Raw genomic sequence first — 17,510 nt, 5'->3', positions numbered from 1 at the left:
GTATAATGAGTTATTTGCACAATTTTATTTATTTATATTATCAATATATTTTTTAATTATTTTTTTGTTTCGATTAAAATAATAATAGTAATTAGTTGGTGGGGTGTTAATCATGCCGGGTAGCTTCTATCTTTCTCCGTTGAAAGCGACTTATCTCTGATGAAGCAATTACAACATGGTGGGACCCGTGGGGTGGGGGCAGCGGTGCAGGAATAGTAAATGAAAAAAGTTGGGCGTTGGAATCATCAACGACTTGGCAGAGCCGCAGACACACAGTACACACAGTCAAGCAGAAGACGACAATAAGTACCTTTTGCAGTTTTACTTAAAAAATTTACAATTACTATATGCGATAAAGTCACAATGGAACAGGGACAGTAGCGCTGTAGACACCTCACCATGCTGATTGCTGACTGCTGAGAGAGAGGCCTTTTTTTTCGAAAAAAAAAATATAACATGTGGTGGTGCCTGTCCTTTCTTCTGTTGGGTTTTGGCCTTCTTCCCCATTAGCTAAATCCATCCTTGACCAATTCCCGCCTCTTATATTTACCGCTACGTCCTTTTTCAGTTTCTCATCCTCCTCATCTTCGATCATCTTTATGAGCATCCCATTCTCATGGACCACAATCAAAGTTGTCCAATTCAAATCATATTTGGACACGGCATATTCTTTTTACCTTCTTATTGAGGCCTACAAGAGTATTGAACTTGGCAGTATTAAAAATCAATAATAATTATTCACCACTAGAGAATATATAGTGCTGATTTTACACTTTTGGATGTGCTACTCGAAAATGCTAAAAGATACCCTTTTCAATATTAAGGAATTTTAAACTGAATTATACCAAATCTCTAATTCAGGAGAAGCTATTATCTGATATTGCAACTTAATTAGTTTTAAACAATGCGCGAAATGAGCGGGTTTGCTTGGATAATTTTTTTTTATTATTCATAAAACACTGTATCCTCTCTCCGTATCATTGCCAATTTTGCATACTTTTAGTGTTTTTAGATGTTGATGTTGGGACAAACTAATATTATTGTTATAGTGAAATATTGGTTGGGCGAAAATATTTATTATTGGAATAGTTTGTTAAATGAAATGAGATTATTTGATGAAGTAAGACCTAAGGCTTTGGGGTACAATTGTACAAAGAATAAACTTGTACTAAATGTACAAGTGGATCTGTGGCAGAACTGACGCGAACAAAATTTGGATCAGATAAGTGGATTGCATTCAGGAATAAAAGACTTAGGGTGCATTTGATAAAATTGAAAATTGAAATCTAATATATAAAGTATGAATCAATTAACTTATTAAACTGTTAATTATTAAATTTAATATATTTAAATGCATATAACATTCAATGATAAGTGAATAGTTTATCACTTAATTTTGGGAGCAAGTTTTGTCTAAAAAATTCAGTATCGCTTAATTAATTCATATGTTAAATTTTTAATTATCAAATGATTTGAATATATTAATATCTGAATTTATTAAATCTAAATGTTGAATTAGATTATCAAACAGAATCTTAAGATCTGAGCGCCGATCTTGGTCTGATCCACTTTAATCATTGCAGATTGGTTTTTTTTTTTTTTTGTCAATACATTGCAGATTGGTATTCGGTAGCCATAAAACCAGAGACCTGGTATATATGAAAGTCCGGAAAACCTTTGGGGAAAAGAAGATGAATCTCAAAATTTTTTGGGGGTTAGGATAGGGACAGCCTTATAAAGGACGCGGTTCTCCTTAGCATGCCATTACTTTCTTTCGGAAGGTTTTCAAGTTTCAACTATATATCACCCTCAAAAAAAAAAAAAATCAACTATATATCCGAGGGGCCAAACACATTTAATGATCCCAACCGCCCAAAAATCCTTTTTCCTACAATTTTCAAGTATTAATCAGTCAAACCCAATTTATCCAACGCAGGCATTGTGGCGCAATTGTCTCCTTCGCATCTACATGAGCCAAAACCAGATAAAGTGAAATCGTTCGCTTGATTTACAATCATGAGTTTGACACAATTATGAGAAAAACATTTTTTTTTAAACTCAACATATTTATTGATTTGTTGCCCGACCTTTAAACTTTTTGTTTTTTTTTGTCTCAATTTATATTAATTGTGGTTGATTCCTTGACGAAATTTCATGTAGGAACGTATCAAGTTTTGTGGAAGGTTTTTCTTTTCCCGTTTTCTTTTTACTCTTAAGGAGGGTTAATGACCATTATACATAACTGTCCTACGACTTTTTTTTTTTTTTTTTTTCTGGATATAATAGAATCTATTCTACATTTACTCATACTCTACACTAGAGGGGGATCTAAAGAGACCAAAGAGACTCGGAGGAGATTGAACCACCACCAACTCAAACGAGTGCCGCACTTGCTGGCAAAATTTTCAGAAAAATTTGGATTTTTGAATACAAGCCAAATGATTTGATCCCTTGACCTACACCAAAATAAAGTTTTAAAAACTCTTTTGGTGACCAATTAATCTAGAAGTAATAAGTTCTTAGAACTTTTTTTCTCTCTCTCTCTCTCCTTTTTCCCCTCTCGAAACAGGATGGATCACAGAAAAAAAATTGTTAGTTTAACTCAAGAAAGATAAGCAATGAACAACAATATAATGCAGATGTCACACTAATAGTTGATCTTGTATGGCCTGTTTCTTCACAAAGTGCTTAACAAAAAACGTCAATCAATTAATGCTAACTAGACCATTATATATCCAGTGATACAGCATTAAGATTCTTAGAATCTTATGTGAATTTATTCTTAAGAAAAGGGGAAAAAAAAGAGGGTGATGTGACTTTATAAAATATGATTTTTCTAACAAAGGCCCTCGTTAACCCATTTAAACTCTATCTAACCTATCAAACATATCTTGTATATATACATACCAGTAATTATTATATTTTCATGCATTTAGATATTTTCTCTAATTAATGTTACCTTTAAAAAAATCCAATACTTGAAGAGTGCCCAATAACTGTCCTAAAAATATTGTAGTTTAGTGATTTCGCAAACCTTTTGGAGTGAAGGGGGAGGGATGATTTGGATGGCCCCAAAGAGAGAATGTAAGTGAAAGATTTTGAGTTTGAACTGTCTTACTTATATTTAAAAAAAAAAAAAAAAACTTCTAGAGTGAAACCGACTTGGCTCTCTAATTTTAGCAAATTGGGGAACTCATAGCCCTGCACCCGACATTTAAGCATGAGCAATGATGATGTTAGGCTTGCGATAATATGTTATTTTATCACCTTCTCAAAAAGTATTGTTTGTCTTCCTCCAGAATAGTAAGGATAAGTACAAAATCATCAATTACCCAAAAATGTTAATTTACTGCACTTTTTGAAATTATTAGGGCTAAATGCTTTTGATTTATTTGTCCAAGACTCCTCCTGTTGCCTATATAAGACAGACTAAGGACTAGAAAAACATACATTAACATTAGTAAAAAAAAAAAGCATTCAAGACACCGTTCCATCAGCTTCTCTCCTTCTTGCCCAACCAATTCTACTACCTTTCCTCCTGCAAAAAGCTCAGAAAAGGCAGCATGGTCACGCCAAAATCTATGTCCACAGCCATGAACGCAAGACTAATTGGTTCTGGAAAAGAAACCATAATTCTTGCGCATGGCTACGGGGGAGACCATTCGGTCTGGGACAAAGTGGTGCCCTCGCTGGCTCAGTTACACCAAGTTTTGGTTTTTGACTGGAGTTTCTCAGGTGCCGTCAAAGATCTAAACCTCTTTGACGCAGTTAAGTATTCTTCTTATGATGCTTTTGCCGATGATATAATAGCTCTCGTGGAAGAAATGAACTTAAAATCTTCAGTCTTTGTTGGACACTCCATGTCTGGCATGATTGGATGCATTGCTTCAGTCAAGAGGCCCGACTTATTCAGCAGGCTGGTACTTGTTGCATCTTCTCCAAGGTACTTCCAAGTTTCAGTAAATACAAACTACTACTGTTATTACATAGATATTACAGGGATAGCAAGACAGTGGTTGAACTTGAGGGTTTTCTTTATTGTCTTTTCAAGAATAGTTGAAGTTTTTTTTATCGTTTCTTTTCTCTTTCCATTTCCTACTTCTGCGTCGTAGTCTCCTCTTCCGATGCATCCCCAGTCCCCCTGCTAGAAATTTTTTTTTGGGTTAAAAAGTAGCTTTTATTTCAATCATATATGGATCATGTTCGATCAGTTGAAGTTGAACCTTTTCAAAAGTCTGATAATATAGTCACAAATTTCATAAAATCTAGTGCACGAGGAAGCTTTTTCTATTTATTTATTTATTTATTTTTGCGCTGGTACTTATTCTCCATATGCTTTTATTGATCTGCCCCCTTCCTGCAGAATTTTAATCTAGTTTCCTGAATATTCGGGTGCTTCCCATAAACTTTGATGTGGTTGTGCGTGCGTCCTATACTTCTTTTTTGTCTTTGCTATGGAAGAGATTGGCCGGTTGTAGAGGGCCGTCAGTGGTCACAATTTGAGATTGTGATCAGGCACTTGGAAAGCTGCAAAACAGGACAACTTTCGGCCTTTTTAGAAAATTTTTTTTATGGTGGCTAAAAAAAAAAAAAACTGGTTTTTATAAGATTTTTTGACAAAGGAAAAAGTTTTTTTCCCCTGTTTTTCAAAGGAGATCAACAAATTGATTGCAAAAACTTTTAGGATTTTGTTTGGATTGCACTTTCTAAAGAATTTTTTTAAAAAAAGATTACTGTAACATTTTTAAGATGTGATGTATATAGGTAAAAATATAATTGAAAAATATATTAAAAAAATATTCACAAAACACATGTGAAAATTTTTTCCCCTAAAAAATACAAAATCCAAACAGCGTTTGGACCGTATTTTTCTGTTGATGAATTTGTAATCCAAACAGGATTACTATAGATTGTGATGAATTTCATGTTGATGAATTAGCTATATAATTTCGTATCCGTAGACTAAAATCATAGATTGTGAACATCCGCTTGATTTGACACCGTGTCAGTGAACCTTGAAAATTTCTCCCTCCTCCGTTCCCTTTTGCAATCACCAGCCTTTGGCCCTGTAACTACCACCATTCATTGAGGTTTGATGGAGCAGGACCTCCCACTAATTTGTCACAATTAAATATGATATTGTTTAAAAAATTTAGCTGAGTACATAATTTATTTGTCTAATTCGATGGTAATTCAGTTACCTTCGAATTATCATTCCCTTTTGCTTTTTGCTTTTTGCTTTTTCCGCTTTTCCCGTGTATATACCTTATTAAATTTTGTATCCCATTTGTTGTCGCCTTTGCTTTTTTTATTTTATTTTATTTTATTTAAAACAGAAAAAAACTGAAGCTCATAATAGGGGTAAGCATGTGAAGGGACATACACCTCTTTTTGTACTATAGCGAGCACCTATTACCGAAATAGCATCACAAATCATGTCGGATCCTGGAATCATGCATACTTTACTTCACTTTATTTTTATAATTTTGTCCTCACCATATCCTCCTTACCCTCTTCCTCAATCAATGAAGCACAATAAGGATAAGGTCTAGCCACTTGTATCACCTACACAAATTCTATATTTATTTGTACACAAAATTCTTTCACGTACATATGACACTCTACCTTGTTTTTTTTTCCCCCTTCCGTTTAAGGTTCATAAACTCAGAAGACTACGAAGGAGGATTCGAGATCTCCCACGTTGAACAGATCTTTGCTAGCATCGAGTCCAACTACGACCAGTGGGCAACCAGGTTCGCATCAATTGTGGTAGACAACAACGATCCTCCCTCGGTCGAAAAAATTGCAGGAACCTTGAAACGAATGGGATATAAAACCGCACTTCCCTTGGCCAAAACTGTTTTCCTCAGTGACCACAGGGCCATTCTTGAAAAGGTTACGGCCCCATGTACCATTATTCACACGGCAAGGGATCTCGCCGTCCCAGATTCTGTCCCAATCTTCATGCAGAACAAAATCAAAGGACCATCAACCATCGAGATTATCGCTACCACCGACGGCCATGTTCCTCAGCTCACTGCACATAAGCTCTTCCTTGATGTTCTTGATAAGGTCTTGATCGGTCACTAAGCCGTCCGTCATACATAATACTTCATGAACTTTTTTTAATCTGGTCTTTGTGTACCTTTTTTTTCGGTTGGGGTGGATAGAGATAGAAAATTGCTAGGATAATAAATGCTTTCTTCGACATGTGACATTGTACTTTTTTTTTTTTTTTTTGTCGACGGAGTGGGTGTTCGGGTCAAGTCCGTAAAGGTGGCCCGACTAATCCCACTCCGGCCCGGTCCAGCGCCTCAACCAGACCTAGCACGTTAGATGCACGGAGAAGCCGATGTTGCTGCGGAGGTTCGCCCCCAGGACCTAACGGTCATGAGGAAGAGGCGCCAACCACCAGCCCATTCACGTGGGGGCGTGACATTGTACTTTGGGGTTGTTTACATGGGATCCCTCCTGTACTAGGAAGTCTGCAGCGATTTACCAGTTTGCACTCGTGGTTACTGTAGCTTGAGTGGGTTTGTCGAGTGTTCAAAAAGTGTGGATTTGACGCTTCTTGTTACTTGGTGTTGTAAATTATTGCTCGATATTTTAAGTGGCGATATGAAAATTATACTACGTTATCGGTGGATGCCTACAGCTGAAAAGCTGTTCTTTGTTTGTGGCCATCGTCGTTGATTTCGACCCTAAAAGTCAAAATTTTCGTTATCTCTCGCTTTACAATAATTTCTTTAGAATGGGTAAATCTTAATTATTATAAACTAATATAAAATAATATATGATGATGTATGTAGGGCTGCAAACGAATCGAACCGTTCGCGTCAATCTCGAGTCGAGCTCGATATTAATCGAACTCGAGTCGAGCTCGAGCTCAGAATATTAAGCTCGCCGGCTCGCGAGCTTGAGTATATATATATATATATATTTTTTTTTTATTTAATAATAAAATTACGTATATTATATATATATATTTTTTTTATTTTTATTTTCATAGTAAAATTAAGTATATATCCTTAATATTTTATTATTTATTAAGAAAAAAATATTATTTTATTTATTTTTTAAAAAATAAAATGATTATTTTTTATTTTTTTCGAGCTCGAGCTCGAAAATTGCCGGCTCGTCGAGCTCGAGCTTGGTAAAATTTAGTCAAGGCTTGACTCGATTAGCTCAAAACTCGACTCGACTCGGCTCGTTTGCAGCCCTAGATGTATGCAATGTAATGTGTGCGAGATAAAAAAATAATTGATAGTTTAAATCTTCATAGTTAATTTGTACCAAGATAGTAGTAGTAGTAACGTGCAAAATCTAGATGCTTAAGAGTATCTCATCATTACCAAGAATTTATGCAATGCAACTACTACTCCATCCGTCCCACTTTGATAGTCATGTTTTCCTTTTTTGTCTGTCCCAAATTATAGTCCACTTTCCAATTGAAGAATGTAATTGTATTTTAATTTTCCTAAAATACCCTTATTCAATGTAAGTTGTTGTTACTATAAACCTACCACATTTAATGAGAGTTGATTCTTTTTTTACTATCAATTCAAGTTCCCATAAAGTTGTATTCTAATTAATGTGAGGGTATTTTAGGAAAATAGCTACCTAAATTGATTGTTCCAACAAAATTAACTACTTTTTCTTAAACTGTGTGAAAAAAAATCAGGACTATCAAAGTGGGATGGAGGGAGTAGATGAAATGACACGAATGAAAGCGAACCATTATCTTCCCTTTACTTGAAATTAGAAACTAATTATGATTTGCAATTTTCAAGGTGGTTGTCTTGCAGAGTTGTTGATAGTATTCATTTTCACGTTCTCATAACACCTGGAACGAGTTATAACCAACCATTAATGCTAAGCTATTTCAGAAAATCTAACATACTAAATAAAATGATATGGATCACACAAGAGCCGGCAATGGCCGTGCATGCTCTAAAGTTGTGTGGGGCGTATATGTAGCAGATAGAGACGCTGTATTGTACAATTCATGGACAATGATTTCCAACCTTTTTGACATTTTAAATCTGTGGTTATGGACAATCAGTGTTTCATCTTTGAAATTGTGAAGAATCCTTTTGCGGCCCCGGCGAAGGGTGGCCTTTCTACCAACAAGATCTTTACCTATTATTAATGCTCTTAATTTGTCTGCCTCGATCAGCAGGGGAAATGCATTAAGGAAATATGCAATGCATTTGAAGTCATATAGCTTTAAAGGCTAAAGCAGCCTTTATTGCCGGGTGAAGGCAAATATTTGTGTAGACTTCGTTTATGGGTTTATTTGTAGAGCTTTGCTATATGTGAATCCAAATAATTATATAGATTTTCTTATACCATTGTACATTACTCATCGTCACTTTTTTCTTTTTTCTTTTATAATGACACTACACGTCATTATAACTTATATGACTATAACTTGCGTAATTTATCTGTTTCATCAATTATTTGCTGCTCCTATTTCATAGAGCAGGTATAGGTAGAAGTGATATTACTGTCTACAGTGTGTTAATGTTCTTGGTTTTGACTGGCAAAGAGTTACAGTCAAATTAAAGACCATAGACAGTAACATATCGAGCCGCAAAATCACGACGAATCAACTCGGTCGTGGGTTGCTGATCTGTCGACAAAAGTTTCATTCATCAGTCATTGATGACTGGACATCGGGTCCAATCGTGCTAGGCCTTCAAGCACGGGCATCATGACCACCAACCAGATGGATAAACAAGATTTTTTTTTTTGAGGGAACAAATAAGTTAAGATAATTTGCTAGGCCTTCAACCTTTTGCTTTCGTTCTCTAATTTGCTCATGATGGTTGGTTAATAGCACCTCGCGGTAAAAGTATGTAATTAGCCATGAAAATTCGGTAGCCTATAAGGGTTTGTTAGAGTATCATTTTCCCACTTCAATAAGAAAAATGGTTTTTCCAATTAATTGCATTTCTTTATCATCACGGTTAGAGTCTCTGCAGATCGTGACCCTCTCAGTCTCCTCACGAAAAAAGCCACATATGATGGATTAGCTTGACAACTCTTTCTTGTTCCTTTTTATCTTTTTGGATTTGTCTAGCTTTTTCTTCAACAAATTTAACCTGGAAATTCTTTGTAAATTGAACCTGATACATGTGACTTGGCCATTTGGAAATTTCCGACCCTTTTGTTTTTGAAGATCGAAGATAAAAACAATAAAAACCTTCTTCTTGAAAACCTTTCGACTCAGCCCCCACGGGGTAGCTCGGACGGTGCGCTCCCCCTCTTTAGGGTATGGCCACTTACTTGGCAACCAGGGTTTGAGTTCCGTGGCTTATGTCTTCGGTGTGGAGTGGGGCCTCCTCTCCCGGAGTGCAGGGGATTAGTCGGGCCCCGTAAGAATTGATCCGGACACCCTGTGTCGACAAAAAAGGAAAACCTTTCGGCTCCATGAATGAGTATGAGATTCTTGTTACACGTGTAATTCACAAGCAGCAAGAGTATTATTATGCTGTGAAGTGAACTTTTCATTCTTGTCCTTCTTCTGAGATGTCTTTGAGCCTGGGACAAATCTGTTTTAAGCAACTTTTCTTCATCCTTATTGGATATAAACAATTAATTCGTTAGCTTTTCTGACAAACTTATCTTATTAATTAAAATTTGGAGTTGCACCACTTAACCATGGATCACCAATATATGCTATTCTTTTCAGCACAAGGTTATTGAAATCAAAAAGTTCCAACTTCAATTTATTGCATATCCTTCTCATCCAGCACTGGACCACGATCAGGAGCTATTGGGCAGGCAACGGCGTGTTTATACGAATACTTTATTTGTATCATATAAATAGCTTTTTGCTTTTTCGAAACAAATGGAGTGAGAATTGCTGAATTGGCTTGCACGGAACTTTGGACATAGCCTAGGTGTGGGCGTAAAGAATTAAGCTTGCCGGCTACAGTGAAGTCATATGATCATATGTATAAAAGCATATACTAGATCATATACTTGGTTCTTTTTCTTTTCTTTTTTTTTAAAAAAAAAGAACCATATGGCGATATGGATCTCTTTGTTACTATATGTGTTATGCGGTGTGTTCTTATTTGTCTGTCCATCTTTTTTTTTTTTTTGTAATAAAAGGGACTATATATTGAACAAACTTAAGTTATAAGTACAAAATGAGGGAAGCAAATTTCTTTAAAGATCTGCATCTACTAGATTTCTCAAAGCATGAGGACTATATATTTGCCTGTCCGTCTTTAGGAATGCATCTAAACGCTGTGTCCTTCTGCAAAGTGTGTATCTATACAATTATGCAAGGCAATTCGTATTGTTGCTTTTGTTTGTTTTACATGTATTTAGTTATTATGTTAAAATTAGTTAGTTTTTTTTTCTTCCCCGTATATAAACTTAGGTAGGCTGATAGTTGATTTTCTAAAAGGAAAGGGTGTACATTTTCTTTCTTTATTTTCTGACGGGCAATTGCAAGGTTATCTCGAATTTTTAATTATGATACAAGGTACCAAAGAAAAATATCCTTTTTAGTATCATACTATTTCTAGTAACATCACACGCGCCGAAAAGAAAAATGGTTGGGGGAGGGGAGTTAAGAAAAATACTAGTGAGTGTGTTTGGATTGCAAATTTATCTCAAATAATATTTCGCTTGCATCATAAATATATTTTTCAATCCACTTTTTTATATTCCCAACTACTTTTTATCTCACATACATCAAATCACAAAAAGTGCTACAGTAATTATTCCAAATAATATTTCAGATAATACTCCATCCAAACTTATTAACTACTAGTTGAGTTTGTTTGTATAATGAGTTATTTGCACAATTTTATTTATTTATATTATCAATATATTTTTTAATTATTTTTTTGTTTCGATTAAAATAATAATAGTAATTAGTTGGTGGGGTGTTAATCATGCCGGGTAGCTTCTATCTTTCTCCGTTGAAAGCGACTTATCTCTGATGAAGCAATTACAACATGGTGGGACCCGTGGGGTGGGGGCAGCGGTGCAGGAATAGTAAATGAAAAAAGTTGGGCGTTGGAATCATCAACGACTTGGCAGAGCCGCAGACACACAGTACACACAGTCAAGCAGAAGACGACAATAAGTACCTTTTGCAGTTTTACTTAAAAAATTTACAATTACTATATGCGATAAAGTCATCGGATGATGGAACAACAGGGACAGTAGCGCTGTAGACACCTCACCATGCTGATTGCTGACTGCTGAGAGAGAGGCCTTTTTTTTCGAAAAAAAAAATATAACATGTGGTGGTGCCTGTCCTTTCTTCTGTTGGGTTTTGGCCTTCTTCCCCATTAGCTAAATCCATCCTTGACCAATTCCCGCCTCTTATATTTACCGCTACGTCCTTTTTCAGTTTCTCATCCTCCTCATCTTCGATCATCTTTATGAGCATCCCATTCTCATGGACCACAATCAAAGTTGTCCAATTCAAATCATATTTGGACACGGCATATTCTTTTTACCTTCTTATTGAGGCCTACAAGAGTATTGAACTTGGCAGTATTAAAAATCAATAATTATTCACCACTAGAGAATATATAGTGCTGATTTTACACTTTTGGATGTGCTACTCGAAAATGCTAAAAGATACCCTTTTCAATATTAAGGAATTTTAAACTGAATTATACCAAATCTCTAATTCAGGAGAAGCTATTATCTGATATTGCAACTTAATTAGTTTTAAACAATGCGCGAAATGAGGGGGTTTGCTTGGATAATTTTTTTTTTTATTATTCATAAAACACTGTATCCTCTCTCCGTATCATTGCCAATTTCGCATACTTTTAGTGTTTTTAGATGTTGATGTTGGGACAAACTAATATTATTGTTATAGTGAAATATTGGTTGGGCGAAAATATTATTGGAATAGTTTGTTAAATGAAATGAGATTATTTGATGAAGTAAGACCTAAGGCTTTGGGGTACAATTGTACAAAGAATAAACTTGTACTAAATGTACAAGTGGATCTGTGGCAGAACTGACGCGAACAAAATTTGGATCAGAGAAGTGGATTGCATTCAGGAACAAAAGACTTAGGGTGCATTTGATAAAATTGAAAATTGAAATCTAATATATAAAGTATGAATCAATTAACTTATTAAACTGTTAATTATTAAATTAATACATTTAAATGCATATAACATTCAATGATAAGTGAATAGTTTATCACTTAATTTTGAGAGCAAGTTTTGTCTAAAAAATTCAGTACCGCTTAATTAATTCATATGTTCAATTTTTTATTATCAAATAATTTGAATATATTAATATCTGAATTTATTAAATTTAAATATTGAATTAGATTATCAAACAGAACCTTAAGATCTAAGCGCCGATCTTGGGCTGATCCACTTTAATCATTGCAGATTGGTTTTTTTTTTGGTCAAAACATTGCAGATTGGTATTCGGTAGCCATAAAACCAGAGACCTGGTTTATATGAAAGTCCGGAAAACCTTTGGGGAAAAGAAGATGAATCTCAAAAAATTTTTTGGGGGTTAGGATAGGGACAGCCTTATAAGGGACGTGGTTCTCCTTAGCATGCCATTACTTTCTTTCGGAAGGTTTTCAAGTTTCAACTATATATCACCCTCAAAAAAAAAAAAAAATCAACTATATATCCGAGGGGCCAAAAACATTTAATGATCCCAACCGCCCAAAAATCCCATGTTCCTACAATTTTCAAGTATTAATCAGTCAAACCCAATTTATCCAACGCAGGCATTGTGGCGCAATTGTCTCCTTCGCATCTACATGAGACAAAACCAGATAAAGTGAAATCGTTCGCTTGATTTACAATCATGAGTTTGACACAATTATGAGAAAAACATTTTTTTAAAATTCAACAAATTTATTGATTTGTTGCCCGACCATTAAACTTTTTTTTTTTAGTCTCAATTTATATTATTGTGGTTGATTCTTGACGAAATTTCATTAGGAACGTATCGTATCAGTTTTGTGGAAGGTTTCTTTTCCGTTTTCTTTTTTACTCTAAGGAGGGTCAATGACCCATTATACAATAACTGTCCTAGAACTTTTCCTTTTTTTTTTTTCTGGATATAATAGAATATATTCAACATTTACTCCTACTTTACACTAGAGGGAGGGGGATCTAAAGAGACCAAAGGGACTCGGAGGAGATTGAACCACCACCAACTCAAACGAGTGCCGCACTTGCTGGCAAAATTTTCAAAAAAATTTGGATTTTTGAATACAAGTCAAATGATTTGATTACTTGACCTACACCCAAGTAAAAAAAAAAATTGTTAGTTTAACTCAAGAAAGATAAGCAATGAACAACAATATTAATATAATGCAGATGTCACACTAATAGTTGATCTTGTATGGCCTGTTTCTTCACAAAGTGCTTAACAAAAAATGTCAATCAATTAATGCTAACTAGACCATTATATATCCAGTGATAGAGCATTAAGATTCTTAGAATCTTATGTGAATTTATTCTTAAGAAAAGGGAAAAAAAAAGGGTGATTTGACTTTATAAAATAGGATTTTTCTAACAAATGCCCTCATTAACCCATTTAAACTCTATCTAGCCTATCAAACATATCTTGTATATATACATACCAATAATTATTATATTTTCATGCATTTAGATCTTTTCTCTAATTAATGTTACCTTTAAAAAAAATCTAATACTTGAAGAGTGCCCAATAACTCCTAATTAATGTTACCCATTCCCAAAACTTTTTGAGTGAGGGGGAGAGATGATTTGGATGGTCCGAAAGAGAGAATGTAAGTAGAGGTTTTGGGTTTGAGATGTCCTACTTACATTTAAAAAAAAAAAAAAAACTTCTAAAGTGAAACCGACTTGGCTCTCTAATTTTAGCAAATTAGGGAACTCATAGCCCTGCACCCGACATTTAAGGATGAGCAATGATGATGTTAGGCTTACGATATTATGTTAGTTTATCACCTTCTCAAAAAGTATTGTTTGTCTTCCTCCAGAATAGTTAAGGATAAGTACAAAATCATCAATTACCCCAACAATGTTAATTTACGGAACTTTTTTTAAATTATTAGGGCTAAATGCTTTTGATTTATTTGTCCAAGACTCCTCCTGTTGCCTATATAAGACAGACAAAGGACTAGAAAAACATATACATTAACATTAGTAAACCCCATCATCTTAACCAAAAAAAAAAAAAGCATTCAAGACACTGTTCCATCAGCTTCTCTCCTTCTTCCCTAACCAATTCTACTACCTTTCCCCCTGCAAAAAGCTCAGAAAAGGCAGCATGGTCACGCCAAAATCTATGTTCACAGCCATGAACGCAAGACTAATTGGTTCTGGAAAAGAAACCATAATTCTTGCGCATGGCTACGGGGGAGACCATTCGGTCTGGGACAAAGTGGTGCCCTCGCTGGCTCAGTTACACCAAGTTTTGGTTTTTGACTGGAGTTTCTCAGGTGCCGTCAAAGATCTAAACCTCTTTGATGCAGTTAAGTATTCTTCATATGATGCTTTTGCCGATGATATAATAGCTCTCGTGGAAGAAATGAACTTAAAATCTTCAGTCTTTGTTGGACACTCCATGTCTGGCATGATTGGATGCATTGCTTCAGTCAAGAGGCCCGACTTATTCAGCAGGCTGGTACTTGTTGCATCTTCTCCAAGGTACTTCCAAGTTTCAGTAAATACAAACTACTACTGTTGTTACATAGATATTACAGGGATAGCAAGACAGTGGTTGAACTTGAGGGTTTTCTTTATTGTCTTTTCAAGAATAGTTAAAGTTTTTTTTATCGTTTCTTTTCTCTTTCCATTTCCTACGTCTGCGTCGTAGTCTCCTCTTCCGATGCATCCCCAGTCACCCTGCTAGAAATTTTTTTTTTTTTTGGGTTAAAAAATACTCCCTCCCTTTTTTATAACTGACGTTTAAGAAATTTGCTCTTAAGTACTTTTATCTGTCGTTTTACTATCCCCATGCAGCATTAATTATTTTTTCACAATTTTACCATTTTATCTCTCTTTTCCAATACAGGGTTCTTAATTACTACTCCTAGTTAGTTTGCATTGCTTTTGGCCTAGTAAAACAGCACCATTTAGTACTCTAGTGAGAGAAAACATTGGTGAATTGGACAATTAATGAGGGTACAAAAGGAAAGTAGTGTATAGATTTAAACAATGAAAAACTTTTCTTAATTGGTGTGCAAAACCTTAAACGTCAGTTATAAAAAAAGGGAAGGAGTAGCTTTTATTTCAATCATATATGGATCATGTTCGATCCGTTAAAGTTGAACCTTTTCAAAAGTCTGATAATATAGTCACAAATTTCATAAAATCTAGTGCACGAGGAAGCTTTTTCTATTTATTTATTTATTTATTTTTGCGCTGGTACTTATTCTCCATATGCTTTTATTGATCTGCCCCCTTCCTGCAGAATTTTAATCTAGTTTCCTGAATATTCGGGTGCTTCCCATAAACTTTGATGTGGTTGTGCGTGCGTCCTATACTTCTTTTTTGTCTTTGCTATGGAAGAGATTGGCCGGTTGTAGAGGGCCGTCAGTGGTCACAATTTGAGATTGTGATCAGGCACTTGGAAAGCTGCAAAACAGGACAACTTTCGGCCTTTTTAGAAAATTTTTTTTATGGTGGCTAAAAAAAAAAAAAACTGGTTTTTATAAGATTTTTTGACAAAGGAAAAAGTTTTTTTCCCCTGTTTTTCAAAGGAGATCAACAAATTGATTGCAAAAACTTTTAGGATTTTGTTTGGATTGCACTTTCTAAAGAATTTTTTTAAAAAAAGATTACTGTAACATTTTTAAGATGTGATGTATATAGGTAAAAATATAATTGAAAAATATATTAAAAAAATATTCACAAAACACATGTGAAAATTTTTTCCCCTAAAAAATACAAAATCCAAACAGCGTTTGGACCGTATTTTTCTGTTGATGAATTTGTAATCCAAACAGGATTACTATAGATTGTGATGAATTTCATGTTGATGAATTAGCTATATAATTTCGTATCCGTAGACTAAAATCATAGATTGTGAACATCCGCTTGATTTGACACCGTGTCAGTGAACCTTGAAAATTTCTCCCTCCTCCGTTCCCTTTTGCAATCACCAGCCTTTGGCCCTGTAACTACCACCATTCATTGAGGTTTGATGGAGCAGGACCTCCCACTAATTTGTCACAATTAAATATGATATTGTTTAAAAAATTTAGCTGAGTACATAATTTATTTGTCTAATTCGATGGTAATTCAGTTACCTTCGAATTATCATTCCCTTTTGCTTTTTGCTTTTTGCTTTTTCCGCTTTTCCCGTGTATATACCTTATTAAATTTTGTATCCCATTTGTTGTCGCCTTTGCTTTTTTTATTTTATTTTATTTTATTTAAAACAGAAAAAAACTGAAGCTCATAATAGGGGTAAGCATGTGAAGGGACATACACCTCTTTTTGTACTATAGCGAGCACCTATTACCGAAATGGCATCACAAATCATATCGGATCCTGGAATCATGCATACTTTACTTCACTTTATTTTTAGAATTTTGTCCTCACCCTATCCTCCTTACCCTCTTCCTCAATCAATGAAGCACAATAAGGATAAGGTCTAGCCACTTGTATCACCTACACAAATTCTATATTTATTTGTACACAAAATTCTTTCACGTACATATGACACTCTACCTTGTTTTTTTTTCCCCCTTCCGTTTAAGGTTCATAAACTCAGAAGACTACGAAGGAGGATTCGAGATCTCCCACGTTGAACAGATCTTTGCTAGCATCGAGTCCAACTACGACCAGTGGGCAACCAGGTTCGCATCAATTGTGGTAGACAACAACGATCCTCCCTCGGTCGAAAAAATTGCAGGAACCTTGAAACGAATGGGATATAAAACCGCACTTCCCTTGGCCAAAACTGTTTTCCTCAGTGACCACAGGGCCATTCTTGAAAAGGTTACGGCCCCATGTACCATTATTCACACGGCAAGGGATCTCGCCGTCCCAGATTCTGTCCCAATCTTCATGCAGAACAAAATCAAAGGACCATCAACCATCGAGATTATCGCTACCACCGACGGCCATGTTCCTCAGCTCACTGCACATAAGCTCTTCCTTGATGTTCTTGATAAGGTCTTGATCGGTCACTAAGCCGTCCGTCATACATAATACTTCATGAACTTTTTTTAATCTGGTCTTTGTGTACCTTTTTTTTCGGTTGGGGTGGATAGAGATAGAAAATTGCTAGGATAATAAATGCTTTCTTCGACATGTGACATTGTACTTGGGGGTTGTTTACATGGGATCCCTCCTGTACTAGGAAGTCTGCACCGATTTACCAGTTTGCACGCGTGGTTACTGTAGCTTGAGTGGGTTTGTCGAGTGTTCAAAAACTGTGGATTTGACGCTTCTCGTTACTTGGTGTTGTAAATTATTGCTCGATATTTTAAATGGCGTTATGAAAATTATACTACGTTATCGGTGGATGCCTACAGCTGAAAAGCTGTTCTTTGT

The 17,510-nt window shown here is 35.3% G+C and overlaps 2 protein-coding genes across 2 annotated transcripts; both read left to right on the top strand.

Moving 5' to 3' along the window:
• The first annotated feature begins 3,469 nt into the window (after positions 1 to 3,469).
• Positions 3,470 to 6,216, top strand: LOC113773408 (strigolactone esterase D14-like). Its single transcript, XM_027318050.1, has 2 exons — positions 3,470 to 3,943; positions 5,655 to 6,216. Exons 1-2 carry the CDS (start codon positions 3,564 to 3,566, stop codon positions 6,088 to 6,090), a joined length of 816 nt encoding a protein of 271 aa, XP_027173851.1. The 5' UTR covers positions 3,470 to 3,563; the 3' UTR covers positions 6,091 to 6,216.
• Positions 6,217 to 14,165: 7,949 nt separating this feature from the next.
• Positions 14,166 to 17,482, top strand: LOC113773407 (strigolactone esterase D14-like). The gene is made up of 2 exons (XM_027318049.1): positions 14,166 to 14,654; positions 16,712 to 17,482. The coding sequence occupies exons 1-2, from the start codon at positions 14,275 to 14,277 to the stop codon at positions 17,145 to 17,147; spliced, it is 816 nt and encodes a 271-aa protein (XP_027173850.1). The 5' UTR covers positions 14,166 to 14,274; the 3' UTR covers positions 17,148 to 17,482.
• Positions 17,483 to 17,510: the final 28 nt, after the last annotated feature.

The sequence above is a fragment of the Coffea eugenioides genome, chromosome 6 (assembly GCF_003713205.1).
Source record: "Coffea eugenioides isolate CCC68of chromosome 6, Ceug_1.0, whole genome shotgun sequence".
Lineage (NCBI taxonomy): Eukaryota > Viridiplantae > Streptophyta > Magnoliopsida > Gentianales > Rubiaceae > Coffea > Coffea eugenioides.
The sequence above is the reverse complement of the archived record's forward strand: the minus strand, read 5'-3'. Positions and strand labels throughout refer to the sequence as shown.